Source organism: Nothobranchius furzeri, chromosome 16, assembly GCF_043380555.1.
Source record: "Nothobranchius furzeri strain GRZ-AD chromosome 16, NfurGRZ-RIMD1, whole genome shotgun sequence".
Classification (NCBI taxonomy): domain Eukaryota; kingdom Metazoa; phylum Chordata; class Actinopteri; order Cyprinodontiformes; family Nothobranchiidae; genus Nothobranchius; species Nothobranchius furzeri.
In genome coordinates this window covers 35,915,369-35,933,167 of record NC_091756.1, presented here as the reverse complement: position 1 = coordinate 35,933,167, position 17,799 = coordinate 35,915,369, and the positions used below count along the sequence as shown (strand labels likewise).

Below are 17,799 nucleotides of genomic sequence, written 5' to 3'. Positions count from 1 at the left end.
GTGTTAAAATGACAAACTCACAACAAAGAGCTAAGTTTCACTTATTTGATCACACATAATAACGTACACTATGGGGTGCTAGATGCAAACGAAACTGCCTAGTATCCCCTTTAAACATACTAGATTGAGCCACACACTTGTTCAAATGAGGTGTAACAGGTAAATTATTAAGTTAATTTTAATGTGGTATCAACCATTTTATTCCATTGAACATTATTGTTAAATCAGCCCCATAAAGGGAAACTTGCTGTTTCTCTCCGTGTACTATACTCAGTCAGTGGTAACAGTTGTTTCAGCTGACTGCAGAGCTGTGAGTAATGCCTCTGAACTTTGTTATTCTCATTCAGGTAAATGTAGCTGGCATCAAAGCAGTGCAGCTGTCTCTGGTGATTTATTTGATGATAGTATCATGGTCACATTTAATCTTGAATGTGGTAGTATAGTTCTTATTTCAGTTTGTCTGAAAACAAGCAGACAAGCATGTTAATGACTGTGTTCTTATTGGGAATCCAGATATGGTACAATTCAGTGAATGGAAATAAACCGCCAGGCCAAAAAAGTCTCCACCTGGATTTAACTAAGCAAATAGGTAGAGCCTTCAATTGGAAAATTACTGCATGGATGGTTATCTTTCTGATGGTAACAAGTTATTTAATCCCAACTGGTGCAATGAGTTACCTCTCGTTTCTTAAAAAAACATGTGGAAAGACATCTAATGGTTGTGGCCATATCTGTTTAAGAAGGGTCAGATCATTGGCATGCATCAAGCAGAGAACCTCTAAGGAGATCGTAGAAACGACTATAACTGGGCCAAGAACTGTCCAACGTATTATTATAAACTGGTCTGTGTCCAGATGGATCCTGTTCCAGAGTGATGGGTGCATCAGGGTAAGAAGAGAGGCAAATGAGGTGATGCACCCATCATGCCTAGTGCCAACTGTACAAGTCTGTGGGGGCAGTGTTATGATCTGGGGTTGCTGCAGTTGGTCCGGTCTAGGTTCAGCAACAAGATGTGCTCCAAGAATGAGGTCAGCTGACTACCTGGATATACTGAATGGCCAGGTTATTCCATCTTCCCTGATGAAAATGCCAGGTGACAAGATGACAATGCCAGGATTCATCGAGCTTAAACAGTGAAAGATTGGTTCAAGGAGCATGACGCCGGGGACACACCGGCCGCGGAAGCGCCGAGAAGCGAATCGCTCATGAAATTCGGCCGCTGCTCGCCGCTCCTCAGTTCAGATCAGACGCGCCTCTGCTCAGCTGTAGTTTTTCTTTTAAACACTTGGTGTCCTCCATTTCCTCTCTGCCTTTTCTCAGCTCTTTTCCTCTACGTTTGAGTGTTTGTACGCGTGTGTGTGCGTGTGCGTGTGTGTGTGTGTGTGTGTGTGTGTGTGTGTGTGTGTTTGTGTGGGTGAACCTATGGTATGAGTTGTTTCTGCCAGTTGAATCTCTTGGAACCCGCTCCAATTCTGCAGCGGTATCCTAGCAGTTTCTTCCGAAATGGGTACGTAAATAACCATGTTTTTCGGGGGTCGTACAGCTCCTTGTGTTTCTCAACTTCCATAATTCATTTAAAGTCATCCATCCTAACTGCTTGCCTCAGACTTTCTGCCTCTCTGTCCTGTTTGCTCTGGTGAAAAGACACCCAAAACCACACACCCCTTCACGTGGTCACACACGCACACAAGTTCGATGTGTGTGCGTGTTCGTGTGGTTTTTCTGCAGTGTCTGTTTACGAACACATTTGATTATTGCGGAATTTTATTTTGAAATGCTTTATTTTGTTAACTTTACCGGCCTGCCTCTTATGTATACGTTTGACTTCCTGCCAGAATTGACGCAAATCACCCGCGGCTCGCGAAAAAAATAGAGCCAACGCCGAAATGATCGCTGCACGGCGCGGGCTGGAGCGCCGGCGCGAGGCGATTCGCGGCGCTTCGGCGGCCCATGTGGTCTGTAGAATAGCTTAACAAGGGCGCCGAATGAAGGCGGTCCCATTTTCGCGGCGCTTCCGCTGCTCTTCCGCGGCCAGTGTGTCCCCGGCGTTAGACATCATTTTCACACTTGGATTGGCCACCACAGATTTCAGACCTTAACCCCATTGAAAATCTTTGGGATGAGCTGGAGAAGGCTTTGTGGGGTAGTCAGACTCTGCCATCATCAATGCAAGATCTTGGTGAAACATTAATGCAACATTGGATGGAAATAAATCTTGTGACACTGCAGAAGCTCATTGAAACAATGCCACAGTGAATGTGAGCTCTAATGAAAATGATAAATGACTCTCACTTGTATAGCGCCTTTCTGAGTCAGAGGACTCCAAAGCGCTTTACACTATAGTGCATCATTCATCCATTCACACGCACATTCACACTCTGGTGGTGATTGAGCTACATCGTAGCCACTACTAGGGATGTAAGAAAATATCGACATGGCAATATATTGTGATTTTTTTCAGCGATATTACTATATATCGAAGCTGTGAATTTAATTTTTGGAATAATTTACATGCAAACATTTGTGTTTTATCTTTTGGGGGGCAATTCAAATGCTGACCACTAGTTGGCAGCAGTGTGTAATGGGTTGTGTTTCCACCGTTGAAATGTTAATCCCTCTGTTATGGTTCAGATACCTCATGTTAAACATGTTAAGTGTCAGTTTGGACTGTTTATTGAATTTTCCTATAATAAATTCAGTCTAAAAAAATTGCCTGATTGAATGCATGGCATCATATTGTAATATATTGTATGTATCGTCTCTCCGTATCGTGATACGTATCATATCGCCATAATTTCACCAATACACATCCCTAGTAGGGCTGGACGATAAATTGAACACTTATCATTATCGAAATTTGTGACTCCTGTCGATAAATTTTCCCATGTCAATAAACGTGATAATAAACAAATGAAAAGATGTGTGTAGGTTGGCAACATTCATGTCCCTTTAAGAAGCTGTACCAACTTAAGTCATGTAAAAATGTGACTCAACGTAATACATGTGACAGCCCCACCTAGTGGACAAATTTTGTCTCTGCGCATACCTGTAGTTATCGTCTGTTTATTGTTACCAAGGTGAAATCCTCAATATATTGTGATATTGATTTTAGGCCATATCGCCCAACACTAATCCCTAATAACCATTGCTGCCCCGAGGCCCATTGACAGAAGCGAGACTTTGCTAAAGCTAAAGGCGGTCCAACGACATATTAGTGTGTGTGAGGTTTTGTTTTGGTTTCTTGGGGGGGGGGGGGGGGGGGGGGGAGATGAGAGAGAATAAAATAGATTTTTGAGGCCAGGTGTTTGCACCAACTTCAGTGCTTGGGCCAGCTGATGATATCCACCAACAAGGTATTTAACCTAAACTAAATATGTATGCCAATAGCCTCTATTAAATATCATTAACTAAACTACAAAGAATTAAAGATAATGAAAGTGTATCACCTTTACACCGACCCACACTTCGCAATGGTTAAATAACTTTAAAGTGGGACATTGCCCTTTATCATATCAGGGGTTGTTGTGTTACTCCAGGTCATGCAGATTGTATGCTATACTTTGATCTTCTGAACATTTAGGCTGATATTTACACTCTGCAGTTCCCAGGTCAAAGGTCCATCCAATAAAACTAAGCAGCTGTATGAGAGCTGTCTTGAAAGACAGATGTAAACACTTAAGGAATAGTTTGTTGACCTAAGTAGATTTTTTTTTCCATTTCTTCAGTTTCTTTTTTCCCCCTGACTCTGCTTTTGGCCTTGGATCACTGATTATGTAAAAAAATATTGGACTAAAGTCAAAACTATGAGGGCAGTTTGAGTGGAGTCACCAGTCTGCAATGCTTAATATTTCATCATTTGAAGTAAATCACACTAAGCTCTGGACAGCAGGGGAGCCTGAAAACATTAATCAGACGAGGAGCTTTCTTTTGGTTTTCTTCCACTGGAAATACTTAGTTTATCAAAGACATGCCATTATTATGGGTTGAAACATCACATTGTCAAGGCAATAAAAGCTGATTTAAAGAGGGAGACTGGATTAAAGTGCAGTGAATTAAGAAATTTACGTTGTTTTAGAATATTATTCCATTTAATGGGTTACTTGTGTTTAGATTCGATTTTAATCTCTGTTCTGTTTTTCATCAGGCCCATCACATGAGATTTAATCCTAGTTTTCTTTTTAAAAGATGTTTAAACACAAAGTTAATGTGTTTGCATTTGTAACGGAATGAAAACATTTACTGAAATAACCACATTTTTTAAACTCAACCTGAGGCCTTTTGTTTCATTTATCATACTGGGGGCAGCAGTAGCTCAGGAGGTTAAGTGGATTGTCCTGTAATCAGAAGGTTTCAGGTTCGATCCAGGCTCAGAGTATTCTGGTTTTGGGTTCTTGGGAAAGACTCTTAACCCACCTTGCCTGCTGGTGGTGGTCGGAGGGACCGGTGGCGGCTGTGCTCAGTAGCCTCGCCCACGTCAGTCTGGCCAGGGCAGCTGTGGCTACATTGTAACTCATCACCATCAGTGCATGAATGGATGAATGGTACACTGCAGTATAGAGCGCTTTGCACTCCTGTGATTCTAAAAGGCCCTATACAAGTGCGGGTCATTTATCATTTATCTTGGACCTGAGACATAGTGAAATCAGTAACATTGTCAGATTATCCATCCTGGTTTTACGCTGTTATCTCGAGCAAGGACAACTTCCGGTTGAACCAAGTTGGTGTGTGATGCATGTGTGTTCTTGTTACATGAGTGCACAACATTTCAACAATTATTCAGATCAATATGGATACAGTTTGTGCCTGTGTGAATTTAAATGCCTATTAGGACACTAATATGAATGCACAATGCACTATTGGTGTGTTTTCCTTAGCAGATGAGAAGTCTGTGGAGCTTACCAGGAGAAGTCTAACTTCCAGGATGTCTCGTATGAAGGTATTCTATTACAGTCATTTTTTGTTTTTTATTATTTATTAATATATTTTTTTCATTGATGTTTGTCTTTGTATGCATTATTACGCCTACAGTTTTAGGACATAAACTCTGTGGTACAACATTGCATTTTGCTGTAAAGCCTTAAATTAGTTAAGCAAAGATTAAGTTTACTCCAGACTTGGCTTAAGGTGTGTTGTAGGGCAGGTTGTCCAGTAATCAGGGGCTAGAAGGATCGATTCCTGCTCCCTGCAGGGAATTCTGCCATTGTGTCCTTTCATTTTTTCATTTTCATTTCACTTTATATTTAAAGCCCCTTCTGCAACATTATCATGCCCAAGGTGCTGAACAATACAAGAAGCAATAAGAAACACACGTAAGAGCAGTATAAAACAACCATAAAAAGCATTACACACAATAAAAAGGCCACATTACATGCTGGTCCTTGAGCAAGACACTTCACCCTTTTTGCCTGCTGGTGGTGGTCGATGCATGGGAGTTCGCCCAACCAATCCAGCCTCTCCCCCAGCGCTTTATAAGCCTGGCAGGTCCTACCCCCCTCCCTACCTTCTCTGCTGACACGGACGACGCACAGCAGCACAACAAACCACGATAACGATAACGGAGCAATCCGTGCGCCTCCCCTCACTGTCACGGATGAGGAACGGTAGCGGAATGATCCGTGCGCACTGCACGGGAAGAATGGAGCATGAGATCTATAGACAGATTGGTGCTGCATCTGCAGTGATGTTGGTGTTGTACCAGTCTGTTGTGGTGAAGAGAGAGCTGAGCCGGAAGGCAAAGCTCTCAATTTACCTATCGATCTACGTTCCCACTCTCGCCTATGATCATGACCTTTGAGGAGTGACCAATACAAGTGGCCGAAATTAGTTTTTCTCTGCAGGGTGGCTGGACTCTCCCTTAGAGATAGGGTGAGAAGCTCGGTCATCCAGGAGGGGCTGTGGGTAGACCTGCGGCTCCTCCATGTCGAGAGGAGCCAGTTAAGTTTGGGTGCATCCTGGACTCCTCCATTGTGAGGTTTTCCGGGCACATCCAACCAGGAGGAGACCCAAAGGAAGACCCAGGACACGCTGGAGGGACTATGTCTCTTGGCTGGCCAGGGAACGCCTTGCGATTCCCCCGAGGGAGTTGGTCCAAGTAGCTGGGGAGAAGGAAGTCTGGGCCTCTCGGCTTAAGCTGCTGCCCCCGCGACCCGACTCCGGATAAGCGGCTAAAAATGGATGGATAAATGGGTGGTGGCTGGAGGGACCGGTGGCGCCTGTGCTTGCCAGCCTGGCCTCTTTCAGTGTGCCCCAGGGCAGCTGTGGCTACATTGTAGTTCATCACTATTAGTATGTGATTGTGTGTGTGTGAATGGATGAATAATACACTGTAGTGTAAAACGCTTTGGAGTCGTCAGACTCAGAAAGGTGCTACAAGTGTGGATTATTTATCCATTTGGTTAGAATGACGGTGTTTCTTTAGGAAATAAAGTCAGTTTTAAATGCTTTGAGGTGATAGAAACCTTCACAACAGAGTAGTACACAAACTTAATTTACTTATTTGACAGTGTGAGCATTCTGTCACAGTGTCCCGATTGATCATGCGCCCTGGCTACTTGGCCAAGGGGATGTCCCTTTGGCTGACTGGTTAGAGCGTATGACTCTCACCCGGGAGTCTGGGGATCGAATCCCGCCCGGGCCCTCGTTTATTCACCTTGCCACATTTGGCGTTGTTGGCAGGATCCATGTAGTACTGTCAAGTAGGTCCATGGATGTGAAGTTTGTGGCACCCTGCGCGGGAGCACGAGGACGTGCTTGTGGAAAGAGGGGGGAAGATGTGACAGTGTGAGCATTCTGTCACAGTGTCCCGATTGATCATGCGCCCTGGCTACTTGGCCAAGGGGATGTCCCTTTGGCTGACTGGTTAGAGCGTATGACTCTCACCCGGGAGTCTGGGGATCGAATCCCGCCCGGGCCCTCGTTTATTCACCTTGCCACACTTATGTCAAACATTGGTAAATGACCTGTATTTATATAGTGTCTTCTAGGGCCCTACAACCCCACAAGGCTCTGTACAACACATAAGTCATTAATTCATTCACACACTGGTGGTTATAAGCTAGCTGCACTGGGGAGCACTGACGTAGGCCAGGTTTCCAAGGACAGGAGCCACCAGCCTCTCCGACAACCACCAGTAGGCAAGGAGGGTGAAGTGTTTTTCCCAAGGACACAGCGACTTACATCAAACATTGTCATGCAATATAACATGAAATATTTCACTCTAAACTCGACTGATTTTCCATCTTTGTGACATCTGTAAATGAATGATTTTGAATGAAAGGTGAGTCGTTTTTGTAAGAGGTCCATTCAGAATGTTTCAGCGTTCTCTGCTGGATCTTTATTTGAAATCGGTGCAACTAAATCATTCCAGATCATTGATGGGTCATTCCAGTTTTGCTTCCCACACATTGTATCCAAGCTGCCCTTCATTTGCCAGTATGTAAATCAATCAAGTCCAAATCTATTAAGCGAACAACCCAACATTAATCTTAATTTGACTTCACAAATTTCCTGGTTATGTTGCAGCTGTTTTTCTCCTACATGTGCCAGGTCCTTTCCACTCCACGTGCTGGTTTACATCCAGCCTTTCCAGTGCAGCTGTTGCACACTTCAACTCTTCCCTGGATGTTTGCTCCATTAAAAACAAATAGAGCCATTCCTTTCTGCACTGAGCTGTCCTGCACCTGGTTGCATGCCTGTCCAAAGATGTGACTTCAGCTCACACAATCTGTGTAGGCCTAAAGATGCTTGTGGAAGGAAAAGGTTAGAGTGCTAAAAGATATGTACAAGAACTCAAGATTGCCCCAAATCCTGTGGGAAGTCTTCACATGTGAGCTTGAACATGAACTGGGAATCTGGTTTTCCCAGACTGCTGAGGTTTCAGAAGTGGTTAGGTCTCATAATGTTTGATGTAAAGCTGTTCTAATTTGGCATTTACAGACCAGGAGTGGTGCCAATCCTGGCCAAGCGAACCCAGATGGTTAAATGTTTCTCCAACAAATAAACTGTGGAAAAACAGGTTCCTAAATGGAGCCTATTGTTGAGCCCATTGTCTGTCCTAAATCTTTTATTTTAATGTGCTTCTATCACTACACCGGCAGGTAGCACTTTTCTGTCTTCACTGTCCTGATTATTCAATCAACTGTTCAGCTTCTGTGGAAAACCAGTAAATCAGTATTTATATAAATGGGGGTAGAGTCATAATCTGTGTGGAGACTTCTTGAGAGGAACAGAACTAATTTACACTTTGATTTCCTTTACTCGTAAGAGGAATTAATAAATGTGTGCCGCAGAAAACAACCTCCTTTAGTGTGCTCACTGAGCTGCACATAGTTTGTAAGAGGTTTGCCTAATTTTAGGAATTTCAACTTAAAGTATTTTCCTCACAGCTGGAGATCCACTTACCCATGCCAGGTCTCTCCAGGGGCTCACTAAAGTGTTTACCAACACAGCTGCATGTTTCATGCTGTACACTGTACAACATTCAGATGCATTCTTTTAATGGAATGTATGTGCAAACATTGAGTTTTTTTTATTAAAAATAATAGTAATCAAACCATCAAGCATAAAATTAGGCTTTTTTGCTAATCCTAAAGATCATCAAAACTGACTTTGGTTACATCAACTATTTAATTAAGAGTAGAAAGGAATGCAAATAGCAGATCTTCCAGAAGTTTGCTTAGGCTTTGAACTCATGAAAGCTATGTTCACTTTGGTGTTTCAGGTTGGGGCAGCAGTAGCTCAGGTGGTAGAGCGGGTTGCCTTGTGATCGGAGGGTCATGGGTTCAATTCCAGCTCCCGCCAGGGGTATCCTGCTGTTGTGTCCTTTGGCAAGACACTTCACCCAACTTGCCTGTGTTAGTGGTGGTCAGAGGGGCCGACGGCGCCAAATGGCAGCCTCGCCTCTGTCAGACCTCCCCAGGGCGGCTGTGGCTACAAGTAGCTTACCATCACTAGCAGTGTGTGAATGTGAGAGTGTGTGGAAAGTGTCTTTGGGTGTCTAGAAAAGCGCTATATAAGTTCAATGCATTATTATTATTATTATCTATTTGGTATTCATCATACGACGGCAAGACCGCTTGGCCAATATATATGGGATATCTTTTACGATTCTGTTCTTTCACATATGTTTTCAGAGAGTTTAGCAGTTTAGTTATTAAACTTGTGTCATTTACTGCCTAAATATTTTTTTACGTGGTAACGTAACTTCCATAAGCTGAGGTGTGGACTCGAGTCACATGACTTGGACTCGAGTCATTATTTTAATGACTTCTGACTTGACTTGATAAATCTATAAAGACTTACGACTTAACTCGGACTTGAACGCCAATGACTTGCGACTTGAATCAACTTGCATCTGTTGACTTGACGATGACTTGAGCATATCTGATATTTTAGCACAAAAGTGACACGACATGGACAAAAATCATAAATCATTCTTGGTTCTTGGTTTGATCTTGTACTGCTAAATGCAGCAGCACTTTGTTTATGATCAAGTTCAGTTGCACTTCCTGCTTGTTTGAGCAAATAAGTGAAGCTTTATTTCTGGAGTTTATTTATTTAACATCGTCATTGAATTGAAGTTGGACAGATGACTTGATTATGACTTGAAAATTCAAAGTTAATGACTTGGAATTGACTTGGACTTCCACTTCATTGACTTTGGGCTTGACTTGGACTTGGTTGTTTTTGATTTGGACTTGATTCGAGACTTGGCTGGAAAGACTTGTGACTTGCAAAGCAATGACTTGGTCACACCTCCATAAAGCCGGGCGTACACTGTGCGACTTTTTCACTTTTTTGAGCCGATTTTCCAGTCGTGCGAGAAGCCACGACATCGGGGCGAGTTTTGCGCCGAGCGGTCGTGTAGTGTACAGGGGGTTACGAGAGGCGATTAACACCACGTGACCAGCCGCCGATCAGCAGTCGTGAGGTCGCAGGGACTTCTGGTGTGTTTAATATTTCGCTCGTCCCTCGTGAGGGTATCGCACTGTTGAAGCGGCGCTGCGAGCAGCTGCGAGCAGCTACGATCCAAAAAGTATCAGAACCGCTCACGGCGCATGCGCGCGCAATCCTGCATCAACGCCGGCCGGTCGCTCGCTATTTCCCTAATAACACACGCTGTTCGTTTTTGTTTCTACACGTTTTTTTACTCACAAAGATTGTCAAGAAAGCGTGTTTGTCGTGTTCATGTCAAATTAAACTGATCACAAAACACAGATTCACTTTCTTTATTTCGTTTTCCTCATCCAACCCCCATAAATCCCTGTGTGTCCTGCAGCACTCCCGAAGAACAACAGGCAAGACAAAAAAGTCTGACGTGTTGAGTAAAAACTGCTATTTTTAGCACATTTTTAGGGCCGACGTGTTGCTACCAGACGTACAGTGTGAGCAGTCAGGTCGCATGCGAGAACTGGGTCGTGCAGTGTGAGCACATGACTCGTGAGATCTGCTCTGCGAGGAAGTCGTACAGTTTGAGCTGAAGCTGAACGCTGCGAGTGAAAAAGTCGCACAGTGTACGCCCGGCTTAAGTCATATGCCAAGCCATTCATCCAGTGTGATGTCATTGACAGGCGCAGGACCCCAAGCCGGCCAAAAGAAAACATGGTTTCTAATATGGTGTCTCCCTCTATATACTTAAGACCTGATTTGGACACCATTTTAATCTTTTTCAACAATGTTTGGATGGATATTTCCAGATATTAACTGTAAAAATACACATAGTCTATTTAACATTTAAATGCATTTTGGACATTTCTTCTGCCTAAAAAATAGGATATTTGTATACAATTGCTAAAGGTTTGTGTAATGAATAGAAATATGCAGAATTTGGTTTAAAATAAATTCTCCCATACTGGTCACCAAGTAATGAAGTCAGGCATCCTAAATACAGGGAGTGCAGAATTATTAGGCAAGTTGTATTTTTGAGGAATAATTTTATTATTGAACAACAACCATGTTCTCAATGAACCCAAACAACTCATTAATATCAAAGCTGAATGTTTTTGGAAGTAGTTTTTGGTTTGTTTTTAGTTTTAGCTATTTTAGTGGGATATCTGTGTGTGCAGGTGACTATTACTGTGCATAATTATTAGGCAACTTAACAAAAAACAAATATATACCCATTTCAGTTATTTATTTTTACTAGTGAAACCAATATAACATCTCCACATTCACAAATATACATTTCTGACATTCAAAATCAATACAAAAACAAATCAGCGACCAATATAGCCACCTTTCTTTGCAAGGACACTCAAAAGCCTGCCATCCATGGATTCTGTCAGTGTTTTGATCTGTTCACCATCAACATTGCGTGCAGCAGCAACCACAGCCTCCCAGACACTGTTCAGAGAGGTGTACTGTTTTCCCTCCTTGTAAGTCTCACATTTGATGATGGGCCACAGGTTCTCAATGGGGTTCAGATCAGGTGAACAAGGAGGCCATGTCATTAGTTTTTCTTCTTGTATACCCTTTCTTGCCAGCCACGCTGTGGAGTACTTGGGCGCATGTGATGGAGCATTGTCCTGCATGAAAATCATGTTTTTGTTGAAGGATGCAGACTTCTTCCTGTACCACTGCTTGAAGAAGGTGTCTTCCAGAAACTGGCAGTAGGACTGGGAGTTGAGCTTGGCTCCATCCTCAACCCAAAAAGGCCCCACAAGCTCATCTTTGATACCAGCCCAAACCAGTACTCCACCTCCACCTTGCTGGCGTCTGAGTCGGACTGGAGCTCTCTGCCCTTTACCAATCCAGCCACGGGCCCAACCATCAGGCCCATCAAGACTCACTCTCATTTCATCAGTCCATAAAACCTTAGAAAATCAGTCTTGAGATATTTCTTGGCCCAGTCTTGACGTTTCAGCTTGTGTGTCTTGTTCAGTGGTGGTCGTCTTTCAGCCTTTCTTACCTTGGCCATGTCTCTGAGTATTGCACACCTTGTGCTTTTGGGCACTCCAGTGATGTTGCAGCTCTGAAATATGGCCAAACTGGTGGCAAGTGGCATCTTGGCAGCTGCACGCTTGACTTTTCTCAGTTCATGGGCAGTTATTTTGCGCCTTAGTTTTTCCACACGCTTCTTGCGACCCTGTTGACTATTTTGAATGAAACGCTTGATTGTTCGATGATCACGCTTCAGAAGCTTTGCAATTTTAAGACTGCTGCATCCCTCTGCAAGATATCTCACTATTTTTGACCTTTCTGAGCCTGTCAAGTCCTTCTTTTGACCCATTTTGCCAAAGGAAAGGAAGTTGCCTAATAATTATGCACACCTGATATAGGGTGTTGATGTCATTAGACCACACCCCTTCTCATTACAGAGATGCACATCACCTAATATGCTTAATTAATTAATTAGTTAATAGTAGGCTTTCGAGCCTATACTCATTTGCCTAATAACTCTGCTCTCCCTGTACTTGTGTTGCATTGAATTACAGAACATTTCACTGGTAAATAGGAAAGGGAATGCTATGAAAAACCAGGAAACTACGAGGAAACATCCCACTTGCTCATTGGGAAGAAAATAAATCCGGAGGAAGTAGATTTTAAACCTGCCTGAAATTCCTCTTAGACTCCAAGAAGCTGCAGGTTTTTCATGATTCCCTAAACATCCAAATTATTACAGACCTTAGAGGAGCAGGTTTTGTAAGAGTAATACGTAAAAACTATTCTGTAGAAGCAATTATTGGGCTTACTTGTGAATTTCCAGATATAAAAAAATATTTAAATACAGCATTGGAGGCATCAACACCTGCTTTATAACCAGTTTTCTATTATATCAGGGACAACACGCAGAGAATGCTGACAACGGTTTAAACAAGTAAAAACAGATTTTTTTTCATCAGGTTGGACAGTACATGCTCCTATTGAAGTCCCTCTCATCGTTATACATGTGACTTATTCTTCAAAGTTCAATGTACTTACTGTGGTACTTGTACTAACTGCTAAACTGGGGTGTTATGAAGTACTAACCCCTAATATTCCCAAACGTGTCTTGTAATGCCATTAAAAAATAAAATAATTTATTATTAAAGTAAATTTAAATTGATTTTTTAAAATAAACCATCAGTTTCTTACTTTACTTTTCACAGGTACAGAAACTATGACTGCAGGTGCCCTAAAATTTGCATGCTGCTTTCTGTGCTCAGGATGAGCAGCTCAACTTCAGATCATTGACCTCTGAGCAGCTCAGCCCAAGCACTGCAAGGGTTAAGTGCTATTCTTAAATACAGGAGTGGAGCCTTATTTATTCACTCACTTCCGTTACTGAGATAATCCTTACAGCTGGTGTAGGGCTTCGGCAGGATTCCTCATAAACTCAAACCATGATTTTAGGCTAAGCCTTCCTCTTTGCTTGCAGGATCTCGAAGAAACGGAGGACGGAAAAGGCAGTCGGCACTGTGTTGACAAACTACAGCATCAGATAATCGAGAGTGACAAAGAGGAGTCTCCCGCCAGGTGAGTGATTCCGAGTGACTACCAGCACGAATGGGATGTTTTATTGAACTACAAATCCTTCGTTTGCCATTTTATTGGAAAATCTGTGCTCGAGTAGAAACAACAGGAGGCTAATGCCCTTAAAAGTGGCTGACACCCACACCCAGCAAAGTTAGCATTCTGAATGGAGCTCAGAGGTAATTACAGACTGTCATAAACAGCTGCTGATACATAATGTAGATAAACCTGCAGAGCTTGTCCTGATTTCAGATTATCTATGCATGACTACAAATAAATGTAAAAACACTGTGAAGTTTGTGGTTGCTGTTTTACTTCCAACCAGACTGGAGATTGTAGGTGCAACAGGATTTATCACAGATTTGTGAGAGTATGTGGTAATGCTAAAGATGCAACAAAATGTCATAGTTTCTGAATGCATGAAGTTTTAATCAACCTGCAGTTTCTGTTACAACCTTTTAGCCCAACGTTGTCTCCTTAGCTTTATTAAAAGCACTATAGATAGTATGAATAATTTGACTTTAGGTAGAAATTAAGGAGAATAATGAAAGCAAACAAGAATCTTTTTAAGCAGTAATAACCTTTAAGCCAGTACCTTACTGAGCTGCTGCTGATGTCAATGAATTGGAAACAAAATTTGCAAGAAAGTTTCTACAAAATCTCCAAATGTTCTTTTTATGAGCTACAGGGTGTCGCTCTTGTGTCACTGGAATTTTGGGAACCAATAGATTGGCAACCTGTGACACCAATTTAAAGCTGTGATAGCGAATCTACAAACAAGCTAGGTTCTGAACACAAACACCGTCACGAAACACTCCCCCCTCCCCTCAGAGACGCTTCTGCCAGAAGTAGAAACCTGCAATGCCAGAGGAAACAAGATAGCACTAGACGCCAGTCACTGTTTTCTAGGTCCAAATGTCTGTTGTTGTCCGTGACTACAAATGGTGTTGTCCTTTTTGGGATTCTGGTAGTTTGTTCTAAGGTTGAAGTGGTAGCAGCCAGCTGTTTCTCCTTATCTGTTATTATTGAGTGGAGAGCCTCTCACACCAGTGGTGTTCTGTTGCTAAGTGCACGAGTGTCGTATGGTCCAATAGTAGCTTTGAGTTCGAAACATGTTATTGGCAAGGGTTTTAGACAAATATGAGAGGACAACATTATTAATATTTTATTTACTCTACAGTATATTTATAGCTTTACTGTGTTAGAACGTTGTTAGGAGGCATGAACAAATGTTTTAAGCCAATTTGTTTTCCAAATTTGCCTTTGCAGCTTTAAGTGACTGCTGATAAAATTTGCAAGTAAAAGGATGATTGCTTGCAAACAAAGTAAGACTAAACTAAAACATCCGCATTTTAAACATGTTTATAGTTTCAACAAACACAAAGGTGTCTCCAACTAGCTGCCAACAGTTGCAGCCCAGCAAGTCATTAACGGTTAAAATTATGACCACGTGACATTTTGAGAAGCTCATGGTCCTACCCCAGTCTCAAAGTGTCCTCCAGCAAAATGTTAAAAGCCTAATTGCCTTTGATCGTTATTGTATTACTAAGAGATAGAAGTGCTGTGTGGAATGTTTTTATACACGCAGCACTTGGTGTAATGTGCACTGAGTGGTCAATAAGAGTAGAGGAGCCATTTGCAGAGAGATGCTGCGTCTTATGAATATGAAACAGATTGTTTCAGAATCATTTCCTGCATCTATGTGATGTGTTCACTGATTGACTGAGACCTTTGTGAGATAAGTGGCAGGTTTTTGATCAAGTGATTCTAATTTGAGACGTAAATATGAACAGAGATTTTGAATTGGATTCATTTGAACTGATCTATAAATCTTCTGAAGATACTGACACTGCATCGGTGTTGTTCACACTCACACATTAAGATAAGCGTTGCTTATCTGATTTAGCAGCACTAGGGGGATCTGGAAACACACACTTGTTTGCAACGTCAAAGCCAATCAAGATGTATGAAATGTGTACAAAGGGAGTACAAAACGACCAAGACTGATAGTTTTTCAAAGCAGACAGTGTTGTTAGCAGCTTTGCTGCAGAGTTCTGCGTCAACTGAAGGTAATCGAGGTCTTTTTTTTGATAAAAAATTAAAAATACATTACAATAATGTAGACAGTGAACTAAAATATATCATCCCAAGTTCATATTGTGATATCAACCTCTTTAGTTTAAAAGTGTTTCATCTATCCATCCATCCATTATCATTCACTTATCCGGGGGTCTAGGGATGCACCGATGGATCGGCATTTGATCCCAATCGGCCGATAGCGCCCCTTTCGGTTTTGATCGGAGTTTTCAAAATAGATCAAAGCAGACCGATCAGGTAGGGTTGTCACGGTAACCGGTGTAGCGGTAAACCCCGGTAAAAAAAAGTTGACAATAATAATAACCGTCTTGTTTTTTAAAAAAAAAACTACATTATCTCGGTGGATTACCGTGGCTGCGGTGTAGGTGCGGTGACCCTTACCAGCCACCGTATCATCTGCTGAAGTTGCCTGCGGCACATGCGCGTTTTGTTGTTTACAACCAAAACTTTATTGAAGCTAAAGCTGAAATAATGGCCAAAGGAGGAGACGGCAGTGCTCAGGAGGACATTTTTTATCCCTCAAAGAAGACAAAGTCGGAAGTACGGGCATCTTTTGGATATTTGAAGAATGCCGAGGGACAGTTTATAGAAGAAGGCTACCCTGTTTCCAGCACGTGCAGAAAAAGTGTCTGTGAAAGGCAGCAACGCTTCAAATCTCATGACACATCTGCGTGACCATCACCCGCAACTCTACAGTCAACGCAAGGCAAGTTAGCGTTAGCGTTTTAGCTAAAATGCGTGATCCGAGGATTTGGGTTGAGGGAGAAAGCAACGAGTCGCAGCCGCAGCCGCAGCACCGCTACTTGCATATAAACCGTGTCGCGGACACCCCCATGTTGAAATGATGCTATGCATTACGGGGCTTCCAGGGGCAGATAAGAGTTGGTCTCTCTCCGAGAATAATGAATTTAACAATGATTACTGCCTGATGACATTTTCCCACATCTGCAAAGCTCACCAGAAGGACACAAACCGAGGACAATATTTTCCTGATATAGGGTTTATTACTCAAGTAAGGGTAAAAAAAAGTATCTCATTAGAAGGCTACTTGAGTACTGAGTATCATCTGATCTAATATTTTTAAAATGATGACATCAAACAGACAAAAAATAAGAAGTGTTGGGCAAATATTGGTACTTTAAAGACTAAAGGGAAAAAATTTAAACAAATAAACAACATAATTACAAAATAACACATGTTAGGCTAAATTTAGACACAAACTGAGGACAATATTTCCTGACATACAGGGTTTATTTAATTGTGTGAAAATTTAGCACGTTTAAAAAAAATTCCATGATAATACCGAAAACAGTGGTAATTTTGGTCACAATAACCATGGGGTTAAATTTTCACAACGTGACAACCCCAATACAGACCATTTTAGATTGGGTTACATTTCCTTTATTCCCAGATTATGTAGTATGTAGCACTCATAATGTTGTAGAAAATTTCTGGCCAATCCGCATGATCGGTATCAGTGATCGGTATCGGTGATCAGCATCCTTAGATATCGGTATCAGTGATCAGCATTCTTTGATATCGGTATTGGTGATCGGCAGCAAAAAACCTGATCGGTGCATCCCTAGTCACGTCACGGGGCAGCAGCCCAAAGCCTGGGGCACACAGAAGACAGATGTTCCACGTCACACCCACTCTGTCATTTTAAAAAGAAGCCATTATAATTACTGAGAGTGGCTACACGAGGAGCACAATGCCGGTCCGCACAGAGGCACTGAAGATAGGCGCCAGTCCTATTTCAAATGCTGTGGCGTGGTTGTTTACAGCATTGTGAAGTACTTTACAATAGACACAACACAGAGCGGCTCTACGGCACAAACCCAACTGCCAGAAACATGGACGAGGAGGTTATAAATGCTACTTGATTACAGTATTGATAGCTTTTAAGTACTGTTGATCTTAAAATATTTTAATAAGTAGCGTACATATAAATTTTTTATGAATTAGTCTCACAAAACACGACAGCAAGTCTGATCACATATAAACAAGAGTCACATTCTGCTTCCTGTTCTCAAGTCCCGCATGATGTTATGACTACTGCGCAATTTTCCAAGAAGCGTTCAGCAGCGTAGCAAGTCTTGTGTGGCCATTTGACTTCCCAAAACCGCGGTGTTTCCGTGGCGCAGCGCATCTGTCGTCTGTGTGCCCCAGGCTTAAGCAGAGAGGCTCAGACTTCTCTCTCCCCAGCCACTTCAGCCAGCTCCTCTGGGGTAATCCTAAGGTGTTCCCTGGCCA

At 42.3% G+C, this 17,799-nt stretch overlaps 1 protein-coding gene across 3 annotated transcripts in view; it reads left to right on the top strand.

Annotated features, from left to right (window-relative positions):
- svild (supervillin d) overlaps window positions 1–17,799 on the top strand; it is an 89,582-nt gene that overhangs the window by 46,484 nt on the left and 25,299 nt on the right. For 2 of the 3 annotated variants that reach the window (XR_011516894.1, XM_015976578.3), the window contains exons 4-5: window positions 4,875–4,936; window positions 13,355–13,452. Coding sequence is in view for 2 of the 3 variants with exons in the window: in XM_015976578.3 (XP_015832064.3) it covers window positions 4,875–4,936; window positions 13,355–13,452 (160 nt within the window). In the remaining variant the exon portion in view is untranslated. The remainder of the gene's footprint in view (window positions 1–4,874; window positions 4,937–13,354; window positions 13,453–17,799) is intronic. The other variant, XM_015976579.3, reaches the window with a different exon arrangement.